Genomic DNA, 13,261 nt, shown 5'->3' with positions numbered 1-13,261 from the left:
TGCCTATTATCAAGAAGTTGTCAAGGTAATGCGCTATTCCTTTGTGTCCCGTCCCTGCTTGAATGCACCAATGTAGAAACGAACTGAACCTCTCAATATATGCGCAGGAGATATCACAACCCATGGTTAGACACCGATCTATGTAAAACCCCTCTTGGTAACGAAAGCCCATGAACTTAAAAGAGTTAAGTTAAAGCGGAAGCAATCGGAATGCCGCTTGGATGTCTAGCTTAGCTAATTACGAGCCCCGCATATACTCTTGTACTAGCAAGAGGGAGGATTCAAATGCTTGGTAGGCCACTAAGCTATGAGAGGGGGTCTATGCCATCGTTCACTGATCCGCTGGCCAGGTAAGATAAGTGTTGTGTCAAACGAAACTTGCCGGGCGTTTTCTTGGGAACTACCCCAATAGGAGATACCACTAAATTGTTCAAGGGGAGCTTGAACAAAAGGGCCCATCATGCGGTACAATTTAATCTCTTTCGCAATTTTGTCGGCCAATGCCTCAGGAAAGATATCTGTGGATTCTAAATTTCGAGGAATCGGGGGCCTCAAAGTAACCTGAACTGGGATATGAAAGCCATAATGGAAGCCATTTGTCAAGAAGGAAGCCAATTCTAAATCCAGGGTAAGGCTAAGCCATCGATTCAGTGCCACTTGGTTAATTGGAGAGGGAGTTTTGCTGCTTAGCTACCACCTGGCTACCTCTTCCTCTGCCCCCCTGCATGAGAGGCCCTGGGACATTCTGTGACTGGGTCAGAATCCCGGCACTCGGAGGACACGGGTCTATATTTACACTCTGCTCCTCGCGAGCTAAAGCCTGTATTGAAAGCGTAGCATCTATTCTTTTGGGGCGGGAGGTGCTGATGCCCTCCCTCCTGCCTGAAATCGATTTTGTTCAACCGCTATGTTAGGGTGACTACTGGGGCGCATCAGCTCCATCCAGGTGTCAATATCCTTATGACCAAGGGAGATACTAGAACGGCCACTCATTTTACATCTAAACATGTCTTCATATGCTCTCCATATGTGGCTCTCGACCTTGATGAACATGTCGTTGATCATGAACAAGTACCGCTAAACATTGATACTTTCTGCTGGTCTATACTCCATGTAGATAGCCGCGAATATACAGTACCATTTAAGCCAATTGGGGAAGAATCTGTATGCTTCCTTACCTATACCATTCCTACCACGTGCTTCGCCCAGGTTCTTTTTGCCTGATATAATCGTAAACATATCAACAAAGATACCCCTCCTAATTTTGTCCCTCACACTGGGTCTCACTCCAAAAGTGATAGCCTGATTCTCACATTGCTCCATATTGCCCTCTTGCTCTCCAATCTGGGGTCCCAATACTAAACTATCTTTTGAAGTAGGCTTATCGATTGTGTCTGCAATAACTAACAATTTACGCGGGCCTGGCTCTGCATCCGATGACTCGTCACTAGTGGTGTCAACGGGGGGCATTTATTATTATTATTAATATTTATTTATAAGGCGCCACAAGACATCCGCAGCGCCGTACAGAGACAAACAAAATCACAATACAATGGGAGACAGCACAGTACAGAAAACACAGCAACTCAGTACGCTCAATGCACAGCTAGAGAGGGCGGGGAAGGGGGAGGGAGGATCCGCAAACGACGGGGGCCCAAGAAGGAGGGCGCGGAAGACAGGGAGACCCACAGGGGGGAGGAGGGAGAGAGAGTGGATGTGGGGTGGAGGACCTTTGAGGAGGAGGGCTAAGTAGCTGGAGAGCAGAGTTAGAAGTGGTGGAAACAGGAGGAGAGATGGCCCTGCTCAGAGGAGCATACAATCTAAGGGGAGGGATGGACAGACAGAGAGACGCAGGGGATGTCATGCAGTGTAGAGTGTGAAACATTTAAAGCCATCTCACCCGCAGCGTTGTTCCCCGCTGGTTCCATCTCGGCTCCTGGGTTGGCTTGAGGCAGTACCGCTTGCTCTTTGTTGCTGTCCCCTGGTGTCACCTCGCCCAAACCATGTGGAACCCGACTCTCCCCTTCTTCCGCGGACTGCATCTGCGGTGCTGAAACAGACATGTTAACATCCTTGGCCATCACATTAACAGCATCACCTGAGGTAAGCTGACTAGCCGCACGGAAAAACACTAACTCAGGGCTGGTTGCGCAGGAAACAAAAATCTGATCCGTACCTACAGCATGTCCCTGGTCGTGCCTGTAAACTCGTGGCCACTATTCCTGAAACAAGGGGATGGGTACAGAGTATGGGTCAAAGCGAACACGGAAAACTTCTTCGCTCTTGAACGAATGTTGATGGCCTGGGCTCCTATGGGGACTGCGGGAATCCATTGCAAAGGGACTGGCTGAATCAACCCATTCTGTGGGCCGCATAACAGGAGGCTGTGAGTTGGCCACCCTGTCTAGCCCCCGGTACCCTCTAGTATCGATTGCTCTGGGAGAAGGGGGGTGGGGGCTAAGATGACCCGTAAACCCAAATTGACTATATGGCTGCAAACTCATAAGGGGAACAGGTCCGCTCCGGCGTGGGGTGTTAGTAACAGTATACCCCTGCTCTGCCTGCCAAATTTGTTTTTGGGCCCGCCTCCAACTAAGTGCGGTATAGGGCTTTCCTCGCTAGGGGGGGGGAGGGGGGCGGGTCATTACAAAAATCGGGCACACCAGTCAGATCCCCTTGAATTGCTTGGCAGGAAAGGGCTTAGCGGAAAAAATAATTGTTGAAAGACGGGCCATGGCTCAAGACCACTGCCTTGAATTCTTGCTGGCAAAGGGGGGGTTAATTGCAAGTCTAACCTACCAGCAAATCCTGAAAAAGTCTGCCACCTAGTGGCGAAACCTCTAACATGTTATTCAAAGAAGTGCCACTAGGGGGAGTGCTGACGGTGAAACCTTAACTGTTCCTTGACTGAGAGCTGCCTAAAGAACCCGGGCCTCTATTACCTGCCGTCCCTGCTGCTCGGCCTGCCACAGAAGGGGCCCTGGACTTCTTCAGACTCCTGGATGCCGCCCTGGATATGGAACAGCGCCCACCGCCCACCTGAGACTGCGAACAGTAGGGGAGACAGACCTGCCATCACCACCCCTGGCTCTGGATGAGGGACCCGCGCCAGCATCGGACTCTGACGCGGCTAGTACCCCTGGAGGGGGGAGTGCCTGGTTCATTCAGCCCTTGCTGCGCTGCTGGCAGGGAGCCATCATGGCCAACGGGGGAGAGAAGGGGAGATGGGGAGCATCGCAGACGGAGGTGGAGGACGGCATTCCTCTTTTGCCGGGGCATGCTGCAGTCTTAGCCAAGCTGAACAGGGGGGGTGGGGGCTGAGAGGGAAAACGAGGGAGCGCTCCTGACCCCACAAAAAAATTGGATGCAAGCGGGGGTAGAGGGGGAAATTTTCCGGAGAGGAGAGAGTGCAGGTAACAGGGTATAGGCACCCAGGGTCAAGCTATGGGGACACACACAGATTATTGTCGCCCAAAACCAACACCCAGAGCCCTGTTAATAGGCAAGACTTAAATGTATAAGAACAATCTGATACAAATCCTTCTTCCATTGTCCAGGATCTCGTGAAGCAGACTGAACTGGATTCTTTCCAAGGGGATATATAAGAGTTGACCAGCCCTCCCACTTTTACTCCTATTGGTTGGCCTGATCCCAGGATAATTTAACCCTCAATGGTAAGTGCAGGCTATTGAAAAAACACAGAAGTATGCTGCTTAAGTGCGTTCGTCTTTAGAGACTCTTTTCATTTTGCTCCCTGCGATGTTTGGTTATATGCTTGTGCACAGGGGTTGGGCACCTGGTGGGTGGTGCAATGGGGCCCGCACGCCCTTAGTGGTGGCGTGTGCTCTTGTCATGCCCCCTTCCTGGCGTCCCAACTTGAGAAGTGTTGCGGGCCTCCTTGATGTCCCGCACTCCATAATCTGTTGCATGTGTTAGCCGTTTGGTAATGATCTGTTTATATTTTTATTACCACATGAAGTTTTGTACAATGATCTGTTCTCCGAGTTCTGATATACAATTCTAGGTTTGGTTAAAGCTTCGAGCCCTTTTACGAGATTTATGACACGATCACTTTTTCTAAATACATGGGGCCCCAATCATATGATGTTTATATACTCTTTGCATTTTTTATTATATGCATAATTTTTTTTATGTACTTTTTTCTCTCAGGTTGCCTTTCCTCTCTACTTGATATATGCTACACCTTAATATGTTTTATTGGTTCTAATGTCCCTCAGACATCGGTGGGGCTTGCTCCCTATGCAAGAACCACGCTCCAAAACTCTACCTACTTTGCCAATTTTTCCCCTAGGCGGCAAATACATTAACCCACGTTTTGGGTTACCCTTCTCTCTCCCCCTTTCCTCCTTCTCTTGCCCTCTTAATGTTATGGCTCATCAACCCCCAGCAGCAGACAAGCTCAATCTGACTTGTCAGCTTCCTCCATTATCGCATGTCTCTGACACAACATCCCCTATAAATTTGCAGATGTCAACCCTGCACACCGCTTACCCCAGCGCCGATGGTCAAGTTCCTTTCCTTAAATGTTCAGGGTCTTAACTCCCCGAATAAGAGACGGCTGGCCCTTAACTCTAATTATAAAGCCAATGTAGTGGCGCTCCAGGAGACCCATTTTGTGTCTGGGGGCCCCCTATCCTACGAGACCGCCACTATCCCATCTGCTATACAGTCAATGGTCCCCTTAAGCGTAATGAGGTAGCCATCTTATTCAGCTCCAACACCACATTTGTTCTCTCATATAAACATGAAAATAAGCAAGGCAAATTCTTAATTTTAACTGGCCTCCTGGAAGATAGGGTGGTTACAATTGTTTCCCTGTATGCTTCTAATTTCAGGCAGATTCCTTTCCTTAAGGCAGTTCTCCGAGAGGTTGCGAAGATTAGAAAGGGTAGCATGATTTTGCTAGGAGATTTTAATCTCGTTTTAGATCCCTGACTAGATAAGACATACCCACCAGGCCCACACCTAGCCCAAACACCATTGACCCATCTTTATCTTTCCGCAAGCTGATTGCTGAATATGACCTTTATGATGCTTGGCAAGTTTTTGCTCCAGCCACAAAAGACTACACATTCTTTTCACATGTTCATAACACCTATTCTCGTACTGACATGATACTCACTAATAAATGGTCTCTCCAACACTCCAAAACTGTCTCCATCCTCCCAATCACCTGGTCCGATCATGCCCCTCTACTTTGGGTGTGGTCCTTCTCTGCCCGAACCACTCCACCTAGGCCGTGGTACCTTTCTAACTATCTACTCACAACCCTGGAGAGTAAATTAGCTCTTCAGGAAGCCCTTACTCTTTACATGAACACCAACAAAACAGAAAACACCTCTATTTTTACCTACTGGTGCACTCAAGGCAGTATTGCGGGGGACAGTGCTACAAGTAGGCACTAGAATGAAAAGGGCAAATACATTGTTCCAATGGCAGCTTGAATCCAAGCTTTCCAAATTGGAGACTTGCAATAAAGCATCTCCCTCGCCGGCACTGAAACTAGAGCGGACCCAAGTTAAGCAACAACTTAAAAAAAAATTTTTGGCCCGTACCCAGTCGGCACTCTCCCGCCTCCGACATAAATTCTACACCACAAGTAATAAGGCAGGAAGAATGTTGGCTAGGAAGCTTAGGGGACAATAGGACAGAAACAGGATCCGGCATCTTTCCAATTCTGAGGGTTTAGAGATCTTGAACCCTCGTGATATAGCCAATCTATTTGCCAAGTATTTTGAGGGCCTTTATAACCTTAAATATGACTGACAATCTGCAACACACTCCTACCCTTATCAAAGACTTCCTACAGCAACTTAGTGTCCCGTCATTAAATGCGAATGCCATACATTCCCTAAGCACCCCATGGACCCCGCCGGAAGTCTTTGCAGTGATAAAAAAAGTACCGAAATGTAAGGCCCCTGGGCCAGTTGGATACATCAATGATTTCTATACCACCTTTGGTAAAGATATTGTTCCTATATTGGTTGATCTATATAATATTGCTACTGACTGTGGTCGGTTCCCGGAGGAGATGTTAGAAGCCCAATTAGTGACGATTCCGAAACCTGGCAAAGACGCAGCTGACTGTCGTAATTATAGGCCGATCGCTCTTCTTAATACGGACCTAAAGATCTTTGCTAAGTTGATCGCCAATAGGCTTGGCCCTCTGATACCTGGCCTAGCCCTCCCTGATCAGGTGGGCTTCGTCACAAGGCGCCAGGCCTCTGACAACACAAGAAGAGTCTTGGATGTTGTGGAGTATATTTCTAGGTCTCGAGATGAGCTGTTGATGCTCTCACTGGACGCAGAGAACGCATTCGACAGACTCCACTGGGGGATATATGCGACAGGTCTTTCTGAAATTTGCCTTTACTGGTATTTTGAAGGCGATTATGGCATCATATGATGGCCCTTCTGCCAAAGTGTTCAGCAATGGGTTCCTCTCTGATGAATTTGCCATATCTAATGGTACTAGGCAGGGTTGCTCTTTATCCCCCCTCATTTATATATTGGCCATTGAACCTTTGGCTGAACGGATAACTCGCTCAGATGCCTACAAGGGTTTTAGTTTCCTGGGGAACCAATCACGGTCTTTGTCTGTTTGCTGATGATGTGCTGTTTCTTTTGTCTAGTCCGGAATGAATATAGTCGTGTGTCCTATTATAAATTAAATACTACGAAAACGAAAGCTCTCCTCCTTAATCTCCCTCTAGACTCCTCGATGCGTCTGAGGGCTCGATTTAAATATACACGTGGAAGGAACACTCACTCTCCTACCTTGGGATCCACATCCCGGCCAACATTTCTGATGTATTTGATCTAAAATTACCCGCCTTTGATGGTCCAGCTCACTAAATTATCAACTACTTGGATGGGCTATGAGGTCTCCTGGCTGGGCAGAGTGGCAGCGTTAAAAATGATGCTGCTCCCCAAACTCATGTATATTTTTAGAACAATCCTATATCTGCTACCTAAGAAATATCTAGATGCGCTGCACTCCCTTATGATTAAGTACATTTAGAGGGGTAAGCCCTCACGTTTGTCATTTACTCAAATGGCTTTGCCCAGAAGGCAAGGTGGGCTTGTGTTACCCAACCTAGTAAAATATCAAGAGGCATTGTCTCAGATGCGAGATTGGGCCTTTTCGGCTAGACACAAACCCTGGGTGGACCTGGAGCATGCCTTTTACCCCTCATTTCCTATAGCTAAACTAATCTGGCTCCCTTTCCCTCTGAGACCTCAACCCCCCAGCCCCCTTCCTCTATCCGTGACACTCTTAAAGTTTGGGATAGGACAGTGGGATTCTCTCCAGACTTTGTACACCCCATCAGTAATATCTCCCTCTCTAGTGTCGCTTCACTTATTCCCGACCTTGATCTCTCTAATTGGATCTCTGAGAGTTTTTGCTACTTGGCACATTTGTTTGGTGTGGAGGGTCTTTGCTCCTTTGCACAGCTGCAAGATAGCTTTGACCTTCCCTCCAGAGATTTTTATAAGCACCTGCGGCATTGGATCACTGACCTTCTGCGCAGTACTTGTCCGGTGAACCCTCCTCCACATCTGCTCTATTCTAAATTTATTAGAGGTAATAATAAAGTATCACATTTTGGTACACCTACCGCTTCACACTCGCTGCTAGGAGTAATCATACTTCCCAAACAAAATGGGAATCCGATTTAGATTTATCTCTTTCTCCGACTCAATGGGACCACATTTATAATAATTTATCTAAAATCTCTAAATGCACAAACTACCTGGAAATGTTTATGAAGCTCCTATATAGGACTTACTTAACCCCTGACCGCCTACATAAAATATGGCCCTCTCACTCACAGCTTTGCTGGCGTGGTTGTGGGGAGGTTGGAGTTATCTTCCATGTGTTTTGGTCCTGCCCAATAATTCAGCCGATATGGATTGAAGTTTTCCAACTCGCAGAAAGAATCACGACGGTAAAATTATCCCCGTCTCCACTCATTGCCCTTTCCGAACTATTCCTAGAAAAGCTACCGAAATATCAGATACGTATGGGGTCATATCATGATCGCTGTTAGCGCGGCCATTGCACAGCAGTGGAAACAAGCCTCCCCTCCCCCCATTAAAATTGTAGCTAAAATCCATTTCAGTTACGAGATGGAGACGCAAGAGGTCCCTTATTCCATGGCCCCATCCTCACCCATAGTTAAGAGGTTGACTTGGCACGAGTTTGTTACGGAGGGTGAGGGGGTTAGGATGCTTGGCCCTCCATATAGGTTGCTTACTGCTATCCTGGACCCTCATGTACAGTCTACCCAAGCCCCATCATAAGACATGCAACAGTTCAGCCCTAGAGTATGTAATGTACTTATCTGCCGGAAGTTTGACTGATTTATTAATCTTTATCTGCTAATGCCATTTACAATTCTGATTATATATAGCTTGTGTTGTGTCTGCTCCCCACTATGTACCCCTTTCCACTCCCCTCCTTTTTCTGTACCCCTTCCCTTACCATTTAAATACCTCAATAAAAATAAATCTGTTGAAAAAAAAACAAAAAAAAACTCACTTTTACATTCATAGAGGAAGTTATTTGTTGTTCCCCATTTCCATTCAATTAAAGATTTCAAGATGTGGAAAATCACTTTCACCATTTCACAAGAACCTACAAAAAAATCGGAGCAAATAAGAGAATGATTAGGAACAAAAGGTTCACAATTATTTTATCAAGATCAGCAGACATTTTTTAAGCAAACAGATTTAAAAAGATGGTGTTATTTATAGTTGTTATTTATTTTTCAAAGGACAATACATAATGGTTAAATATATATAACAATGGGATTAGGAATCTATTGACCTGCATACCAGATTTGGCAAAATCCATGCTTGCTGTCACTTTATCATCAAAGTTTTTTTCCATGGTATCTGGATAATGTGAACAGTAATATAAATATCAGTCTCACATACACTACAGTATACTATGACAAAAAAAGGAGATTTTACAGGACAGTAAATGTGACATTTAAAAAACAAAAACAGTCTATGGAGTCATCAAAATGGGCATTTTAAATATCTTATATATAAAAATCATTGGACTGTTTGTCTGTCCAGTTATGCATTCAAACACCCTTGCACTGATTGGGATGAAACAAATGCAAGGCAGTCAGTCCAATTGGATTCTGGCCAGATGTTAGGGCAGGTCTGTCCAACCTGCAGCCCTCCAGGTGTTGCGAAACTACAAGTCCCAGCATGCCCTTCCAGCTATCAACTGGTTGTCTACCAGCAAAGCATGCTGGGGCTTGTAGTTTCACAACATCTGGAGGGCCGCAGGTTTGACAGGCCTGTTTTAGGGGGTTAGGGACCTTCTTTTGGTGTACACTGGGCAGATTTTTAATCCGGGTAGCCTTTCCTGAGCCTTCCACTGGATGGATTTGGATGACATTTAATATAAAAACATGGGTGTATTAGAAGAGCTGCTAACCTGCTAATCTGTTTTAAAAGGTTGACAGTTACAGCCAACTCATTGATAACTTGAAGATTTAAACCTGGGCAATGCTGGGTACATCAGCTAGTACTTTACAATTCAATGCTTCATTTTATAAAGTATTGCATACATTTCATTATATATATGTTTAGTTTAAGAAGAGTATTTTTTCACTCTTTCAAAGGTCACTGTTACAATAGTTGTAAAAAGCATTTGGTAAACATCAAGATTAGAGATGTTCACTGACCCCGTGTTCTGGTTTTGGTTTTGGATCTGAATTAACTTCATGTTTTGGTAAAACCACCCTTGCGTGTTTTGTTTTCCGATTTTTTTTTCTAAAATCCCTATTTTTTTTGCTAAAAAAATCACATATTTTTGCTTTTTTCCCCCTACATTATTATTAACCTCAATAACACTAATTTCAAGTCATTTGCAGTCATTTTTGACCACCTCACAGGTCACAATATTATTTTCATACACTTTCAAGCAAAGACTGAAGCGACCTGGCTGGATGCTAAGCGACAGAGCAATGAATCAAACACACGGCAGTTCATAGCACATATAGGAAACATTGCCACACAGCAGTGGCAGAAAAAAAAAGTGGTGCAAGATGGAATTGTCTTTGGATCATGAAATCAGTTATGGTCCATTTGATTTCTCCACCTGTTCTTTGGAGAACTGTGGTTAATTCTACAGCTAATACATGGCGACGAGCGCTAACACCCCCCCCAGCATGCGTTCTTTTATCAGACCCAGACCAATCCAGGGTGCCAGACAATGCACTAAAAAGAGCTATTGTAATTTCACAGCAAAAGACAAGTTCATCACTGAGCTTCGAATCAGCCCCAATTCCAAAAAATTATAATATAGTTAGGTACCTTTGACGTAAAGTGCAGATTACAAAACACTTTGTGCAATACTGATGAAACAGCAGCAAAAGTGGAAGGTTATACATATACGACATCTATTTAGACATCCATGCTTACATTACTGTGGCTTTACAGCTACAAATGGCTAGACAACTGTTGTCAGGATTTGGGTAAAAATAATTCCACACGAGTGGATTTTTTTGTTCTTATGCCCAGGCATGACATTTTGCCTTTTTATCACGTGTAAGAACTGCTTCCACTGGTGCAGGACTTACACAAACAACATCATCCTCCTCATCAATATCCTCATTAGCTCCCTCGTCAGTTACGCAAATATCCCCCCTTATCCTGTTGCAATTCCAAAGTGGCATCCTCAATTCGTGTATCACCGGCTACACTTGGACTGTTCATGCACACATGCCCCCCGTGCGGGGGGCGGTGGGTGTGCCGTGAGTCGGGTTGAGGGGCTAGGGGTAGAGGCTAAATCCCCTTCAGCTTAGGTACCTTGGCACGTCAATATGACATCACAGGGTCATGTGCTCGCAGCGGTCACATGGTACACAGTGTAGGCAGGGCTGCTGAAATTCTAAGGTAGTCGGTGCAGGAGCTCCATCATTTCTTTCTGTTCCTGGCATCATTCGTGTGGAAAAAAGGTAAGAAGAAAGGGAGCTATTGTGTGTATGTCAAACATGTGTGATGGAAGCTGCAGGGCACAGAGGGGGGCATGCGTGATGGAAGCTGCAGGGGGGGGCATGCGTGATGGAAGCTACAGGGGGGCATGCGTGATGGAAGCTACAGGGGGGGGGCATGCGTGATGGAAGCTACAGGGGGGGGGGCATGCGTGATGGAAGCTACGGGGGGGTGGGGGCATGCGTGATGGAAGCTACAGGGGGGGGGGCATGCGTGATGGAAGCTACAGGGGGGGGGGGCATGCGTGATGGAAGCTACAGGGGGGGGGCATGCGTGATGGAAGCTACAGGGGGGGGCATGCGTGATGGAAGCTACAGGGGGGGGCATGCGTGATGGAGAGCTACAGGGGGGGCATGCGTGATGGAAGCTCCGGGGGGGAGGCATGTGTGATGGAAGCTCCGGGGGGGGGCATGTGTGATGGAAGCTCCGGGGGGGGGGGGGCATGTGTGATGGAAGCTCCGGTGGGGGGGCATGTGTGATGGAAGCTCCGGGGGGGGGGGGGCATGTGTGATGGAAGCTCCGGGGGGGGGCATGTGTGATGGAAGCTCCAGGGGGGGGGCATGTGTGATGGTAAGCTGCAGGTGGGGCATGTGTGATGGAAGCTGCAGGGCATAGGGGGGGTGCATGTGTGATGGAAGCTGCAGGGCATAGGGGGGTGGCATGTGTGATGGAACCTGCAGGGCATAGGGAAGGGGGGCGGCATGTGTGATGGAACCTGCAGGGCATAAGGGGGGGCATGTGTGATGGAAGCTACAGGGCACAGGAGGGGGGCATTAGTGATGGAAGCTGCAGGGCACAGGGGGGGGCATGTGTGGCTAAAGGTGCTGGGCAGATGGGGGGGGCATACGAGTTAGAAGCCTGTTCCCCACATGACCCCTCCTCTCAGCCAACAATACCCTTACAATACTCACCAGCTTTTCTCTGATATTCCCCATGACACGTGCTCATTTTCTTTTCCCTCACATGACCCGCTGCCTCAATCCGGACACCTCTCTTACCTCAAAATGAAAAGAGGCACCCTTTTATATTAATATAATGTGTTTGTGTGAGGGGCCAGTGTATGTATATTGTATGTGTGTGAGGGACCAGTGTATTTAGATTATGTGTTTGTGTGTATGAGGGAGGCTGTTTGTGGGAGGGAAATAGGTTTATTTATTAAATGTCTATGCTATTAATTTAATGTTTGGTTGGAGGGAGGCCTACTTATAAAATGTGGGTGCTATGTTGATTTAACACTGGGGCTGGTTGGAGTTTACTAAATTCATGTAACCCATTTTTTTCCCCAAATACGGCCTCCAACATTCCAGGATCCAGACAAGCAGCAACTGATCTAAAGACACAGCAGCCACAAGTGGTGAAAGTGACGAGAACAGGTAGGAAAGAGCAGGACAGTCTGCCAACTATCCTGAATCTGGTGGGATTTATATTATGAGGAGGTCTGACTTGTTTAAAATGTTGCACTATGGGATTCATGCAGAAGACTGAACATATTAACATGATTATTACATTCCAGCACTTTTTAATGATGTTTCTGTAAGTAGGAGGGCTGCAGTCAGTAACTGTAGTGGCGGACGGTCTGTGACGTGGCAGTGATAGGAGACTGCTGTTTTTTTTATTACCTGGGGCTTGCTAACCCTGAACTGCAGTTTCTTGACATGGTTAATTATGATTAGAGATGGGCGGGTCCGGTTCTCCGAGAACCGAACCCACACGAACTTTGGGTATCCGAGTACCGAGCTGAGCAGCTCTCGGTACTCTCCCACCCATTCCGAATCCAAATCGAGGCCGAACATCATTGTGACGTCGTCGGATCTCGGGGCTCGGGTTCTCGCGATACTTCAACTTTATAAATACACGCCCTCCACAGCAATCCATCGCCATTTGACAGAGGAGAGAGAGCAGGGTGCAGTCATAGGCTAATTAGAGCAGGGACAGAGAATACAATATTGTTCTTGTCAATTGCTCTAACCAAAATCGCTAGTGCAGAGAGGAGGATAGAGGTTTATTATTTTTTCTTCATATTTGGCACTCCCCAGCGCTTTTGGGGTGTCCCCCATAATTGTGCATAAATATTTCTGGCTGTCAAAAGTCATATCTGTCAGCAGTATCTACTAAATCATTTTTAGCACTCCTCAGTGCTTTTGGGGTGTCCTCCCTAATTGTGCATTAATATTTCTGGCTGTCAAAGTCATATCTGTCAGCCAGTATCTACTAAATCATTTTA

The 13,261-nt window shown here is 46.6% G+C and overlaps 1 protein-coding gene across 1 annotated transcript in view; it reads right to left on the bottom strand.

Moving 5' to 3' along the window:
* The window catches only part of LOC142152885 (cytosolic phospholipase A2 gamma-like), a 208,483-nt gene that overhangs the window by 18,105 nt on the left and 177,117 nt on the right, over positions 1–13,261 (bottom strand). The window contains exons 16-18 of the mRNA XM_075210016.1: positions 8,860–8,939; positions 8,564–8,659; positions 1,901–2,050 (exon numbers count right to left, since the gene is read on the bottom strand). Coding sequence (XP_075066117.1) covers positions 1,901–2,050; positions 8,564–8,659; positions 8,860–8,939 — 326 coding nt within the window. The remainder of the gene's footprint in view (positions 1–1,900; positions 2,051–8,563; positions 8,660–8,859; positions 8,940–13,261) is intronic.

This window comes from Mixophyes fleayi, chromosome 1 (assembly GCF_038048845.1).
Source record: "Mixophyes fleayi isolate aMixFle1 chromosome 1, aMixFle1.hap1, whole genome shotgun sequence".
Taxonomy (NCBI): domain Eukaryota; kingdom Metazoa; phylum Chordata; class Amphibia; order Anura; family Limnodynastidae; genus Mixophyes; species Mixophyes fleayi.
This window is presented reverse-complemented; position numbering and strand designations above follow the sequence as displayed.